Source organism: Pantherophis guttatus, chromosome 3, assembly GCF_059756535.1.
Source record: "Pantherophis guttatus breed Tessera chromosome 3, ASM5975653v1, whole genome shotgun sequence".
In the NCBI taxonomy this organism is placed as follows: Eukaryota; Metazoa; Chordata; class Lepidosauria; order Squamata; family Colubridae; genus Pantherophis; species Pantherophis guttatus.
The window spans coordinates 26163502-26177453 of NC_142065.1; the positions used below are offsets into that span (position 1 = coordinate 26163502).

Below are 13952 nucleotides of genomic sequence, written 5' to 3' on the forward strand. Positions count from 1 at the left end.
CAAAACATATATGTAAAGTATGGTGTGGGTAGGTTGGTGGTGGGAACTCGTTTGTCTTTGTAATGTCTTTGTATTTTTTGTATTGTCTTTATATCTCTGTTTAAAACTCGATAAATTTTTTTTAAAAAAAAATAAATAATTTGGCTGAACAAATTTAAAACCCCAATAATTTAAAACCAAATTTAAAATTTCCATTTAAAAAGGGGAAAGACTTAGGTCTTATATATATTCATTAGATTTAGAAGCTGCCTGACTTGTTAAGTGAATCTCTGCCCTTGTTAAAATAGTGACATCGTTGTTCAGTGAATCTGGCTTCCAAGTTGATTCTGCTTGTCAGAAAATTGCAAAAAGTGATCCCATGATCTCAGGGCTACCTGTAGTAGTCCAAAGACTACTTTAATCTCACCTTCTCTTTAAAAGTAGCTGGGGGGAACACTTGAGTGTTGCTCACTTCTACTGGAGGAATGAATCAACTTCACTGAGCTGGTCAAGTACCCAAGACCTGAAGGAGAAGCTTCACACACGTGTTCTCCCAGTTTAACAGGAAAACCAATTCAATAAATCAAGGGGTCTCCAACCTTGGCAACTTTAAGACTTGTGGACTTCAACTCCCCAAATTCTGAGAGTTGAAATCCACAAGTCTTAAAGTTGCCAAGGTTGGAGACCCCTGCAACAGATTACTCTATTATCCCTCTGAGTGAGAGGAGGTCCAGTCCCACCAGGAACAAGCTTCGGTGCTTCTGGCCTGATTTCGCCTGGGAGTCATTCGTTCGATCGATCGATCGATCGATCATTCATTCATTCTTCTCAGTTTCGATAACGACGTTTTTTCCAGCTGTCCTAGCTGGTTGCTTCGCGGGAACCGCCGAGGACATCTGTCCTTTCCTGGTGCTGAAGTCCGGCTAGTTTTTTCCCCCCTCCCTCGGGTCACCCAGTCCAAAAGAGAAACTCACAAGGATGCTACAGTATAGTCCTATGACCACACACACTCCCTCCGCTCCTCCCCGGCCCTTCTCTTTCTCCTCCGCTAGCACCGCGTTCGCTTTCGGTTCCACCTCATTTCTGCCCTTCCTTTTCTCTTTTCGTCTTCCGTCCTGTCCCGACTCACCCTACCCCACCCAAACCTCACCCCATCCCGCCTCCTTCGACCGCAGCTCTTCCCCGAGCGCTGCGAAAGCTTCGTTCGGCTGCTCAGCGCTGGATCCTGGGGTGGTCGCGGGGCTCTCAGTCGCGGAGTTCCCCGTTCGCCTAGCCAGGCTGACGCGCGTCCACTCTCCGGAGCACAAGACGTCCCGAAGACCGGGCTCGACGGCAGACAACGCAGCTCAGGACCCCGGATCGTGGGAATCATTCTGCATCTTCCCCTCTCTTCGTCCCTTTTCGAATGTTTTTGCGATCTTTCGACGGAGAAAAGAGGGACTCCAGGTGGCTTTTTCCTCCCTTCGCAAACTTTCCAAACTGCCATTAGTCTATCTTCTGAAGCCTGGTCGCTTTCTTTCCGCTGGCAAACCTCGTTTCTGTATCCACCATCCACCCCCAGGTTTAATTCCCCGGGCTGCTCTCTTCTAAAGCCTCTCCGCTGTTGACACCCCCATTTTCCTTTGCTCTTCCTCCAGGGCAGAGCATGGTTTCCTTTGAGAAATTCCTCAATTCCATCCTGCACCCACTCAGGTAAACTGTTCCTCCCCACTACCTGCCTCACAGAACCCTCCCCTTTCGTAGAATCCTTCTCCGCTTTCTCTGGTCTCCTCCAAGGCTCAGCATTGACACGATGAAAGAAGTTGGCCATCAAGTCAACTCCACTGGCAACTCTACTTTTGACATTGATGTTCGGTGCCCAGTTAATATAGATTTCACCCAATGGTTCCTGCCTGCTTTCTACCTCATTCTCTCTGCCTTGGGTCTTTTGGGGAATACACTGGGCTTGTGGACCTTATGCAGAAGTTCATGGAAGAACAGTTGGAACTCCTTCAACGTGCTATTGTGTAACTTGGCAATTGCAGACTTGTTTTATGTGATTACACTGCCCTTCTTCGTGTCGTACTATCAGCTGGGACATGTGTGGCTCTTTGGCCAAAGCTGGTGCAAGCTAACTCGGCTTTTCTTCCATGTCAACCTTTATGCCAGCATTGGCTTTCTGACCTGCATCAGTGTCCATCGTTACCTGCACATTGTGCATCCAATGAAGATGATAGGACGATGTCAGACCCTTGGCTCTGCTGTCTTTCTGAGTGTTTTGGTCTGGCTCTGGGTCATGATTCAACTTTCTCCCGATTTAACGTTTAACAAAATGGGTCTCAAGCCTGAGAAGTGCCATGACACAACAGAACACAAAAACGTGGAGTCCTATCTGTTATACTTTCAAATTTTAACAGTGACTGGCTTTGCTATTCCTTTCTTCATTGTCACTGGGTGCTATTGTCATGTGGTCCTTGTCCTCAGGAGGAACAAAAACATGGACCCTAGCCTCAAACAGAAGAGCATCAAACTGGTGATTATGGTAATGACACTTTTCTACGTGTGTTTCCTCCCGTATCATATCTTTAGGAACCTTAACTTGTTGTCTCGAAGATGGCAACGTCAGGGATTTTGCAACCAGACTTTAAAGAATATTTATATCTTCTACCAAGTGACTCGAGTCTTGGCTAGCCTGAATAGTGTCCTGAACCCTTTGTTATACCTGCTGGCCCGTGAGGATTTAGGGGTGCAGTTGAGGAAGTTTGGTAGAAGCATGAGACTGAGTCTGAAGATTTCTTTCGAGGGCAAAGTCCAACCCCATTTGGAATTAAGGCAATCAAATGTTGTGCTTGATAAAGAATGTGAAGAGATACTATCTAGTGATCTCTGAATGATTGTTTGAATTTGAAGGAACATATCATACATGCCTACCGTCTGCAAGACTCCTCCCTCTTTTCCAGCATTCCTATCATTTGATGGATGCAGGTATTAATAGTTTGAAAACTGGGTTTGGACCACAATCTAGAAGCACCATGCAAACGTGCAGAAGATGTGGAGTGAGAATGAATTCAATGCAATGGAACAGGCTATGAAAGATAAACAAGTAAATTTATGGGCCTGTGGTTTTATTATTTGCCTGAATTAATCTTTAACTCGGATGAATAGCCCTGCCCTTATTACTTTATTATATTTGTATTTTCCATGGGAGGTCCTCTGAAGAGGTTGGAATATTTAAAAGTTGCTGGATGGAAAACACCAAATACATTATGTATAATAGTACTCCTTTTTCTCTCTGTACGTGTATGCTGGCAGTGGGAGACCATACAAGACTCAAACCAGAAGATTTATTCAGTTGCCATTAATGTATATCTATATAGCTATAGCTATTGCTCTCTAGCTGGCTAGTTAGCATTTCCAATGAAATGTGAAATGTCTATTTTTCCTTACTGGGAGCAGGTAGGCAGTGAAATCTGGATTGGTTCAAGTTCTGCAAAATTTAAAAAAAAACTGTTTTAGGCTGGGAGTGATGAACTTTGGTATCTGATGGCTTGTATAAAATTGTATAAAACGACTTATATAAAAAAGCTAAAAATGTATGGATGTATTTTTGAAAGGCTACATTATAATATATAACACAAAATCACAACGCATAAATATCTTTTCATATAGAACACATACACCCATCCATATATATATATGGATAAGTGACTATACTACCGGTAGGTAGGGTATTTGGAGGAACTAACTTCTGCATATATCACTTTCACTCTTTAACTACAAGTATTTCAGCACATGCTGTATTATCTTGTTCTATGATTAATAGTTTAATCCCATCTTGAACTGTATACCAAGGTGGAAATGGGGGGAACTGTAAGGTAAAACTATAACAGAATAGTTTGTTATCTTTAGAAAAAATTTAAAATGGATTTGCTTGAGATAGAGATAGATAGATAGATAGATAGATAGATAGATAGATAGATAGATAGATAGATAGATAGAGATAGACAGTCAGACAGACAGACAGAAAGAGAAGGAAGGAAGGAAGAAGGAAGGAAGGAAGGAAGGAAGGAAGGAAGGAAGGAAGGAAGGAACTGTGACTATCCTGTCATTCATTTTAATGAATATAACCTTTTGATGTAATGTTTTTACCAGTTTTATCTTTTTTCTTGTTTTGTTCATTGCCTAGAGTTGGGCAGCTAGTAATTATAAATACATAAACAAACAAACACATAAACAAACAAACAGACAAATAAAGGGCGCTATACCAAATAATCTTGGACAGCAGTTAGAAAATCTGTGCATTGACAAAATTTCCATCTGTCGATTGTAAAAGGCTACACTGCTTGGATCTGCATATACCAATACATTATGGTATGATACTATGCTGATACATTATGATATGATACTATGCTGATACATTATGATATCCTAGGTTCTTGGGAAGAATTTGATCTCTATAAAGGCCAATAACAGCTAAAGAACTGGCAGCTGCAACTTCAGATTGTTATAGAATAGAATATAATTTTTTATTGGCCAAATGTGATTGGACACACAAGGAATTTGTCTTGGTGCATATACTCTCAGTGTACCTAAAAGAAAAGGTAAGTTCATCAAGAATCATAAGGTACAACACTTAATGATAGTCGTAGGGTACAAATAAGAATCAGGAAACAATATCAATATAAATAAACTGTAAGGATACAAGCAACAAAGTTACAGTCATATAGTCATAAGTGGAAGGAGATGGGTGGTGGGAATGATGAGAAAATTAATAGTAGTGCAGACTTAGTAAATAGTTTGACTGTGTTGAGGGAATTATTTGTTTAGCGGAGTGATGGCATTTGGGGAAAAACTGTTTTTGTGTCTAGTTGTTTTTTGCTTTTTTTTTGCTTTTTAATTTATATGCAGTGCTCTATAGCGTCGTTTTGAGGGTAGGAGTTGAAACAGTTTATGTCCAGGATGTGAGGGTGTGAGGATTATGAATAGATAATAACAATTCAAATTGATGTGACTAGAAGAATTAAATTTGACTTGCATATAACTTTTCACTGGGCAAACAGAAAGGCTGCTCTCTTTTTCTGCTCCTTTAGGAACAGAAAAGCCAACAGAAAGGGGTTACTCCACTTTTTTTTGGAGTAGTACCATAAAAGTATATAACAATGGAAAGATAATTTAATCAATAACTTTTGTGAAGGATTTGCTATTAGAATAGCAGTTATAAAAAAGAAAAGTGAAACGAGATATACAAAAATTATCACGTCAGTTAATACTTAGTTGGGTAACCTTTAGCATGAATTACGGCTTTACAACGTCTTCCCATGGAGTGAACCAAAACTTTTAGTTCTGCAGCTGTTATAATGTGAAACCAAGATTGAATGATTGTTTCTAATAACTGGGTTTTATTGTTGGGTTGCTTCTGACTAACAAGTTTCTTTAGTCGGCTCCGTAGATTTTCAATTGAGTTAAGGTCTGGGCTATTCCCAGCAGTGGAATATGATTATCTTGAATTTTTTTTTTTTTAAAAAAGTGGTGTTATTAGCCATCAAACCTTAAAAATACAGTTTCCCCAAAAGGTTTCCACAAGTTTGGCCACTACTGTAACTTAACTCAGTTTGGTCCTGGAAAAAAAACACCCCTCTGTTTTTTAGTGATGTTATTGTCCTGGGCCTTGTGCAAGCCCACTATGTATAATTAGCTTTGAGCATCCATGACGTTATCAGAATTGAACTTGACTGAAAAAATTTTTTATTTTGGGGGGAAAATGTATAATCAGAAAAATGTATAATCATATCAGGACTGCTTACAATAAATAGATGTATCTTAAGACAAAACCTGGCCAGAGTTGCAGGGAAACATGTGGCATATAAATTTAATCCTGCAGATGGATTAAATTCTCATGATGACAATGATGATGACAATGATGATGACAATGATGATAATGATTAAACATGACCTACTTCGCTGATCTAAAAAAACCTAAGAAGGTTGCCCTTGGTAAGTACCTCTTAGTTCTTATAAGAAAACCAAGAATACATGCTAGACTGGGAAATTCATAAACTGTCATGGCCCCATTGGAACCCGTTCAGAGGAGGAGGAATTGGAACTGGGACTGTCTGACAGGGATGGCATGTCTCCCTTGGCCTGTTTGGAGAGGCTTCTGGTAGGCCCGTAGCTCCCTGAGCCTCTGTGTGCGCCATGCACTTACTGCATCCAAAACGGACCGCGTGGGAACTCCTGGGAGGGGTGGCCGGGGCCAGCCAGGAGTGGGATTTGGGGGTTCTCCAAACTGCACAGAATCTTAGCTAAAGGTTCTCCCGAACCCCTGCAAAGCCCCAGCAGCCCACCCCTGTATGAGTGTCTTTTTTCATGATATTTGGCACCGACAGGTTCTGCCATACATCCCAACTCTTCCTTTCTCAGTGACAGAACCAAGTCTGATCTCCAAGAAGTAGAGACTAGTACCATGATGGAACAAGCTCTCTTGCTGGTTCCCACCTGATGGCAATCTTTAATAGGGACTTGACATGCTTCTGCTGGTTCTGGTAGGACAAGCAGGAAAATATGCATATCGTATTTATATATTGTAGATATAACATATATACATACTCAGGGGTGCTAGTCTGACAGGTTCTGGAGAACCGGTAGCGGAAATTTTGAGTAGTTCGGAGAACCAGCAAATATCACCTCTGGCTGGCCCCAGAGTGGGGTGGGAATGGAGATTTTGCAATATCCTTCCCCCAGGAGTGGGGAGGGAATGGGCATTTTGCAACATCCTTCCCCCAGGAGTGGGGAGGGAATGGGCATTTTGTAGTATCCTTCCCCTGGAGTGGGGTGGGAATGGAGATTTTGCAGTATCCTTTTCCTGGAGTGGGGTGGGAATGGAGATTTTGCAGTATCCTTCCCCTATCATGCGCACCAAGCCACACCCACAGGTAGTAAAAAAATTTGAATTCCACCACTGTATATACTGTATGCATTTAAGATCTATAGATATAAATAAAAATATAAATAAAATGTAATAAAACAATCATAGTCATCATTTTAGTCATTGTCTATCCATTGCAGGATGAAGGCCACATGTTTTTTCTTCCACATGTTTCCAACCAAACTTTCTTTTGCCAGTTGGGCCCGCCATTTTGATCGTTGATCCATCTTGTTTTAAAACAATCTTATAAAACAATATACTAGTACAAATAATAGAGGAATTCACCAAGATTAGATTAGTACAATTTAAAGTACAATTAGTACAATATTACTATTAGTGTAACACAGTAGTGGGTTTCAAATTTTTTTACTAGTTCTGTGGGTGTGGCTTGGTGGGTGTGGCAGGGGAAGGATACTATAAAATCTCCATTCCCTCCCCATTCCAGGGGAAGGATACTGTAAAATCTCCATTCCCTCCCCATTCCAGGGGAAGGTTATTGCAAAATCCCCATTTCCTCCCGATCAGCTGGGACTCGGGAGGCAGAGAATAGATGGGGGTGGAACCTGTCAGAGGTGGTATTTACCACTTCTCCGAACTACTCAAAATTTCCACTACTGGTTCTCCAGAACCGGTCAGAACCTGCTGAAACCCACCTCTGGTGTAACAGAACAAAGAAAAGATATATCAAAGTCCTGGTGAGATAAAAGAAGTGAAATATAAGCTTTGGGCTCTGTGCCAGGGTTTTCAGAATGAGATAGATGAATGTGTGGGACAATTGGATAGTTGTCTAATTTTTATTAACTTATTAATAAGTAATTAGAGACTTTTGTAAGCTAGATTAGCCGTTCCTTTGACTGTAAGAAGTAAAAAAAAAAAATTAACATCTGCCAGGAAGAGCTACACAAACATAGACAAATGTTTCTCACCAACTAGCTGACAGGATATGGTTTTAATACTCGGCTATGATACGTTGCAATAAATTGCTACTGGAATTAAGGGAGGTGACAGCATATTTAGCTAGCAGTGGTTAGGGGCATACAGGTAAGAGTCTGGCGATGAACACAATTCATCATTATCATAGTAAAAAGCAAACCTAGTGGTAGTCAGCTTATATGAAGTAGGTGTATCTAGTTAATAGAGTATTATGGGATGGCTTAGCCTTATGTGCAGGAGTGACTATCATATAACTTTATAACCAATCAGCAATGCTCTTACTATTGTTTCCTGTGGCAAATTGTACAAAAATTGTACAAAAATAACTTGGCCTGATTTCTATCACACTCCCTGGGTGTGAAATTCAGAGGCCTACTCATCTGCTTCTGTACAGAAATAAAAAAGTTTTGTCTTTTCTTGATCCTGTGGAGAAATTGATTTCTTTATACTGGGTTCCGGTACCTAACCCATCTTTTGATTTACAAAGATTCCCTGTAATCCTTGTCATCCAAGATTCCCTGTAAAGATAGAACCAGGGGTGAGCAGCTGGGGGTTCGCAGCGGTTCAGGAGAACGTCTAGTTAAGATTCTGTGCAGTTTGGAGAACCCCCAAATCCCACTCCTGGCTGGCCCCACCCACCCTGCCCCTCCCAGGAGTCCCCACACAGCCCTTTTTGGATGCAGGTAAGTGCAGGGTGTGTGCAGAGGCTCAGGGAGGGCGAAAAATAGGCCTACTGGAAGTTCGGGAAGCCCAGAAACAGGTCCGTTTCTGGCCTCCAGAGGGCCTCCGGAGCCTGGGGAGGCCATTTTCGCCTTCCCGGAGGCTCGAGGAAAGCCTCCGGAGTGCAAAAATGCCCCCCTGTCATGGTGCAGGAGGCCAACTAGGCCACGCCCACCATGGCCACGCCCACCCAGCAACCAGGCAGAGAACCCCTTGCTAAAATTTTTGAAGCCCCACCCCTGGATAGAATAGAGGAGCATGTGGCTCGGGGACTTTATCTCCCCACGTGGGCTTAAACGCTGATGTACAGGGGGAAATTATATAATAAATTATCAATTAAAACATTGATCATCCTCTCAAAAGTCGCATTCCTTGTCCTGTTGTCTTTCATTGTCCATCCCAGTAATGGGAACCATGCTACAAATATTTAGTAACAGTGATCTCGGAGGCCATAAGACAAGGGTGTTTAGGGACTTCATAAAGCCTCAGGCCATCAACTGCCTTCTCCATATCATTGTGATAGGAAAAATAAGACCCACAACTTTATAAAATGTCTGCAAAGACAGAAAGAAAAAGATAATAGGGCGATATTCAGCAGACACTGAAGTCAGTGATGAATGTTTGATTTTCCCTATAAGTTTTCTTCCACAGCTAGCTCTGAACATCAGGAAAAATTTGTATGATAAATATTTACTGAACCAATTTGTTGTTGTTGTTAGTTTCAAAGTCGTGCCCGACCCATCGTGACCCCATGGACAATGTTCCTCCAGGCCTTCCTGTCCTCTACCATCCTCTGGAGACCATTTAAGCTCACGCCTACTGCTTCAGTGATTCCATCCAGCCACCTCGTTCTTTGTTGTCCCCTTCTTCTTTTGCCCTCAATCTTTCCCAGCATTAGGTTCTTCTCCTTCCTTCTCATTAAGTGGCCAAAGTATTTGAGTTTCATCTGCAGGATCTGGCCTTCTAAAGAGCAGTCAGGGTTGATCTCCTCTAGGACTGGCCGGTTTGATCACCTTGCAGTCCATGGGACTCACAGGAGTCTTCTCCAGCACCATAATTCAAAGGCCTCAGTTCTTCGGCACTCAGCCTTTCTTATGGTCCAACTTTCACAGCCATTGAACCAATAATACTTATCAAACTATTTTCCCCCAAAGATTTGGAAACTGGATGAAGATTCATCATATCAAGCTGTCATTGTGTGAACTAATAGATCTTCTTTGGAAATCAGATCTTCTATTTATATCAGAGAATGGTGGTAACCAAATAAATATTTACAGTTTAGAAAGCAACATGACTTGACTTCATTTGCTTCAAAGGCACATGAATACAAGCCAACTAGTCTGGGTTTCTATAGAGCATTACAAGATCCTGCTCATAGGGAAACATGGGGAAGAAATGGACTTATTTGGTCAGTTGGCTAAGAAACAAGAACACAACTGCTGTGGTCAGTGGATCAGATTAAGCATTCATCTTGTCTAAAATTTTGCTTTCCTCAACTGAAGCTCCACAACACATCTTAAAAAAAAAATTCAGACAGATCATAACTGCAGTCTTGATGTGGTGACAAATAAATAAGCCAGTACAAAGGGTTTTAATCAGGGGTGAAATTCAGCAGGTTCTGACAGGTTCTGGAGAACCAGTAGCGGAAATTTTGAGTATTTCGGAGAACCGGCAAATACCACCTCTGACTGGCCCCAGAGTGGGGAGGGAATGGAGATTTTGCAGTAGCCTTCCCCTGGAGTGGGATGGGAATGGAGATTTTGCAGTATCCTTCCCCTGCCATGCCCACCAAGCCACGCCCACAGAACCGGTAGTAAAAAAAATTTGAATTCCACCACTGGTTTAAAAATCTCACTTCAGCTTTCCTTTGCTTTATAGATCTGTGAAGATTGTAAACGATAGTTGCTGGCCAAGTCAGTTGCTAAACATGGACTACAGTACTTGTAAAATCAGGTTAGTAGCCATTAAAGAAAAAAAATTGCTCCATGAAGAAAAAAAAACTGGTTTCAAAATATTTGTTCAACCATGGTAATTATGGATTCAGTTGAAATGGCATGCCTTGTAATGTATCCTGTGAATTTCTAGGCTTAGCCTGTAATGGAGTAATGCGTACCAGAGAAAATGAGCTCAAAGTGCTCATGAGAGAGAAGGTGACTGTAAAACCACAGCAGGAAATTGTGCCCAGAGCTTTTATTTACAACTGGAGGGTGTGAGTATAGAGCAACATCCATTCCTCTCGTCTCAGCCTGGCTGCTGACATACTCAGACAACAGTGCAACCAGAGGTGCTCATAAGACATAAGATCTGTCTGTGCTTGGTAAGAAATCCCAGGTGTTTGGCATTTCATGTTACAGTGGATTCTGCCATTGTATATTTGTATTAGGAAACAGGGACATGGTGGCTCAGTGGCTAAGATGCTGAGCTTGTCGATCGAAAGGTGAGCAGTTCAGCGATTTGAATCCCTAGTGCTGCGTAACAGGGTGAGCTCCCGTTACTTGTCCCAGCTTCTGCCAACCTAGCAGTTCAAAAGCATGTAAAAAATGCAAGTAGAAAAATAGGGACCACCTTTGGTGGGAAGGTAACAGTGTTCCATGTGCCTATGGCGTTTGGTCATGCCGGCCACATGACCACGGAGATGTCTTCGGGCAATGCTGGCTCTTCAGCCTTGAAACGGAGATGGGCACCGCCCCCTAGTGTCGGGAACGACTAGCACATATGTGTGAGGGGAACCTTTACCTTTAATATTAGGAAAATGAGCAAGAAAAATAAATCATGTTCTATCTATATCATTTCACAGCCCATAAGAACACAAGTCCATAAGAACAAACCAGAAAAGTAGGAGGAGGGGGGAAAATAAGATTTATTTTAAAAAATTACAGCCATAAATTTAAAAATAAATCTATAAATTATGAAGATAGGCAATAATCAAATATATATTCTACAGCCTAAACCCCCCACAATTAATTAATACATTAAGGAATTGTTATGGTTAATATTATACAAACCAGAGAAGAATGAACACAAAATAAAATTTAATGGAGGAAGCTTTTTTTTTTGGTAAGGCCAATTTAATGATAGGAAAAAATGGGGAGGAGCAGGGAGTGGAACAGAAAACAAGGAACAGAGTGAAATTGCAGTAAAAAAAAAATACTGAAGACTATAAACGTCCTCTATAAACAAGGTCATACAGATATAAAACCACGTGTGTCATTGAGAACCAGAGATTTTTTTTTAAAAAAAGTCTAACTGCCTCAATAAAAGCAAATGGAATTTAAAAAACCAATTACATTTTAAATGTTCAACGTAAGCTTAAGAAATGAAGCACTTTTCAGCTTCCATGAATTTCTAAATACCATTTGATAGATGACAAGTGCCTGCTGAAATATTGAAGATTCTCCAGAGGTGGGATTAACAAAATTTACCTCAGCACCAAAAATGTGAGTGCGTACTTCACTCGCACATGCCATCTCTGGCATTCGCCTGGCCTTCCGTGCATGCGCTTTGCTCGCACGCCTTCCACGCATACACTCAGCCTCAAAAACCTGGCTAAATAGTGGTGGGTTGCTCCTGGTTTGGACCGGTTTGCAAGAACCGGTAGTAAAACCGGTGGGAGACTCTGTCCACCACCCCGGATGTCGTCATTGGCGATCTGCGCATGCGCAGAAGCTTCTCCACATGTGCAGAAGCAAGGTGCGCGCACGAGCAAAGCAAGCGAGCACGATCCCATTGCGAACCAGTAGTAAAGGTAAGTAGAACCCACCCCTGCAGCATACCCATGATTTCTGCTACCGGTTCACTCAAACCAGTCCAAACCGGATGAATACCACCTCTGAGATTTTCCCTTGAGTGGTATTTCTTCTGTTATGAAGCATATTTCTGCAAGAGACTTTTGCTATCCTCTTTCAATTATATCAACAAAGAGGACATTCCTTAAGATTTCATTCCTTGAAGAAATGCCTAAGGAACTAAATAGCTGGACTTATCATCTGTGTGAAAAGGGGAAACTAAAATACGATGCAGTCTCCAAATATCTAGCCAATAATCCCAGAGGGAGCAAAAGTCTCCCAAATCAAGGTTAACTTTGTTGGCTGGCCTTTCTCAGTTCCATCCAGAGAAGTGCTGCCTTTCCTGACAAGACTGAGGTTCTGGAGATGTGATTTTGACCTGAAAAATCTTTAAAGCTTTTGGTTAAATTAGTCATATGTGTCCATTGACTTCCCAAGATCTTCGAGATATGCCCATCATTTTCTTCAATAGATCACTCTATCAAAAAAGTTCAGGTTGAGTTGACACAACTTATTTTTGAGAAACTCATGCTATCTTATCAAAAATAAGTTGTAAGTAAGCACTGCCTACTTTTCTAAATACTCATAGACCAACTGTTCATCTGTTGATGAATCACCTATTTTGGAGTTTTAGCCAGGATGAACCAGGATGCAGAGCTTGTGATTTTCAGCATTCTTAGCTTAGTTGTGTGCCCCACCAAGTCTTTAACCATCCATGGATGCACCTAAAACAAATAGGGAATTGACCAGAGAAGTATTACTTTGTCTGCAAGACAGGGTCTTTAACAAGTCATGGTTAAAATAATCATGTATGAATAATCATGATACGAATACAGCCAGTAGTGTGTGAATACACCCAGTCTTTAAATGGAATTATTCAACACATTAAAATCAAATGTCATTTATCTGTTTGTATCTCAGGAACTGTGTTGTGTTTTTTTTGTTTTTTTTTGGTAACCACAATTAAACAAACCTCATGTGTTTGGCATGATGTGTAATTAAAACATCTAATTGGCAACTGGGAAGACATTTAACATTTATGATATTTTTGCAGTTTTGAATTTATTGCAGTCTTCAGATTTATTTATGCTATGTTATCATTTGCATGAATAATATGGTTTGGCAGTATAAAGAATGGAGATAGGGTGGAAAATGGAATGTGGAAAGCTGTTTTGATGTCCTATATTTCATTTGTTGGTCCCTGTGCCAGAAGTGAACATAGAAAAGCTTTACACAAGAACTCTGTCTTGTGTTCTTACAGGTTTAATCTACTTTTGCTTTTAACAAGGTTTGTGACATTTGTCATAACACTATTTTCACAAGACATACTGAACTAGCCAACTGCATTGTGGCCTAATTCAATGTGTGCCATCAGTATTTGAAATTATTCTCTCCAGAAAATTGAGTTGAGTGAATCATGGTTAACTCTGTGAAAACTACCATGCAGTTGCAGCCAAATTGCATATTGATATATTGCCCATTTTAAAGCCTTTATTGTGGAATAAATAACACATTTATTTGTAAATGTATGAGGAGGGAAATAACACTAACCAACTTGTAACTACATATCCTAAAAGACAGATAGGTCAGGATAACCTAGCAGATATAAGAGGCAATTCTTTCATACTGAT

The 13952-nt window shown here is 41.0% G+C and overlaps 1 protein-coding gene across 1 annotated transcript; it reads left to right on the forward strand.

Moving 5' to 3' along the window:
• Positions 1-1097: 1097 nt before the first annotated feature.
• LOC117664357 (P2Y purinoceptor 1-like) lies at positions 1098-3550 on the forward strand. The gene has a single exon (XM_034415277.3). The coding sequence runs from the start codon at positions 1772-1774 to the stop codon at positions 2846-2848; it is 1077 nt and encodes a 358-aa protein (XP_034271168.2). The 5' UTR covers positions 1098-1771; the 3' UTR covers positions 2849-3550.
• The last annotated feature ends 10402 nt before the right edge of the window (positions 3551-13952 follow it).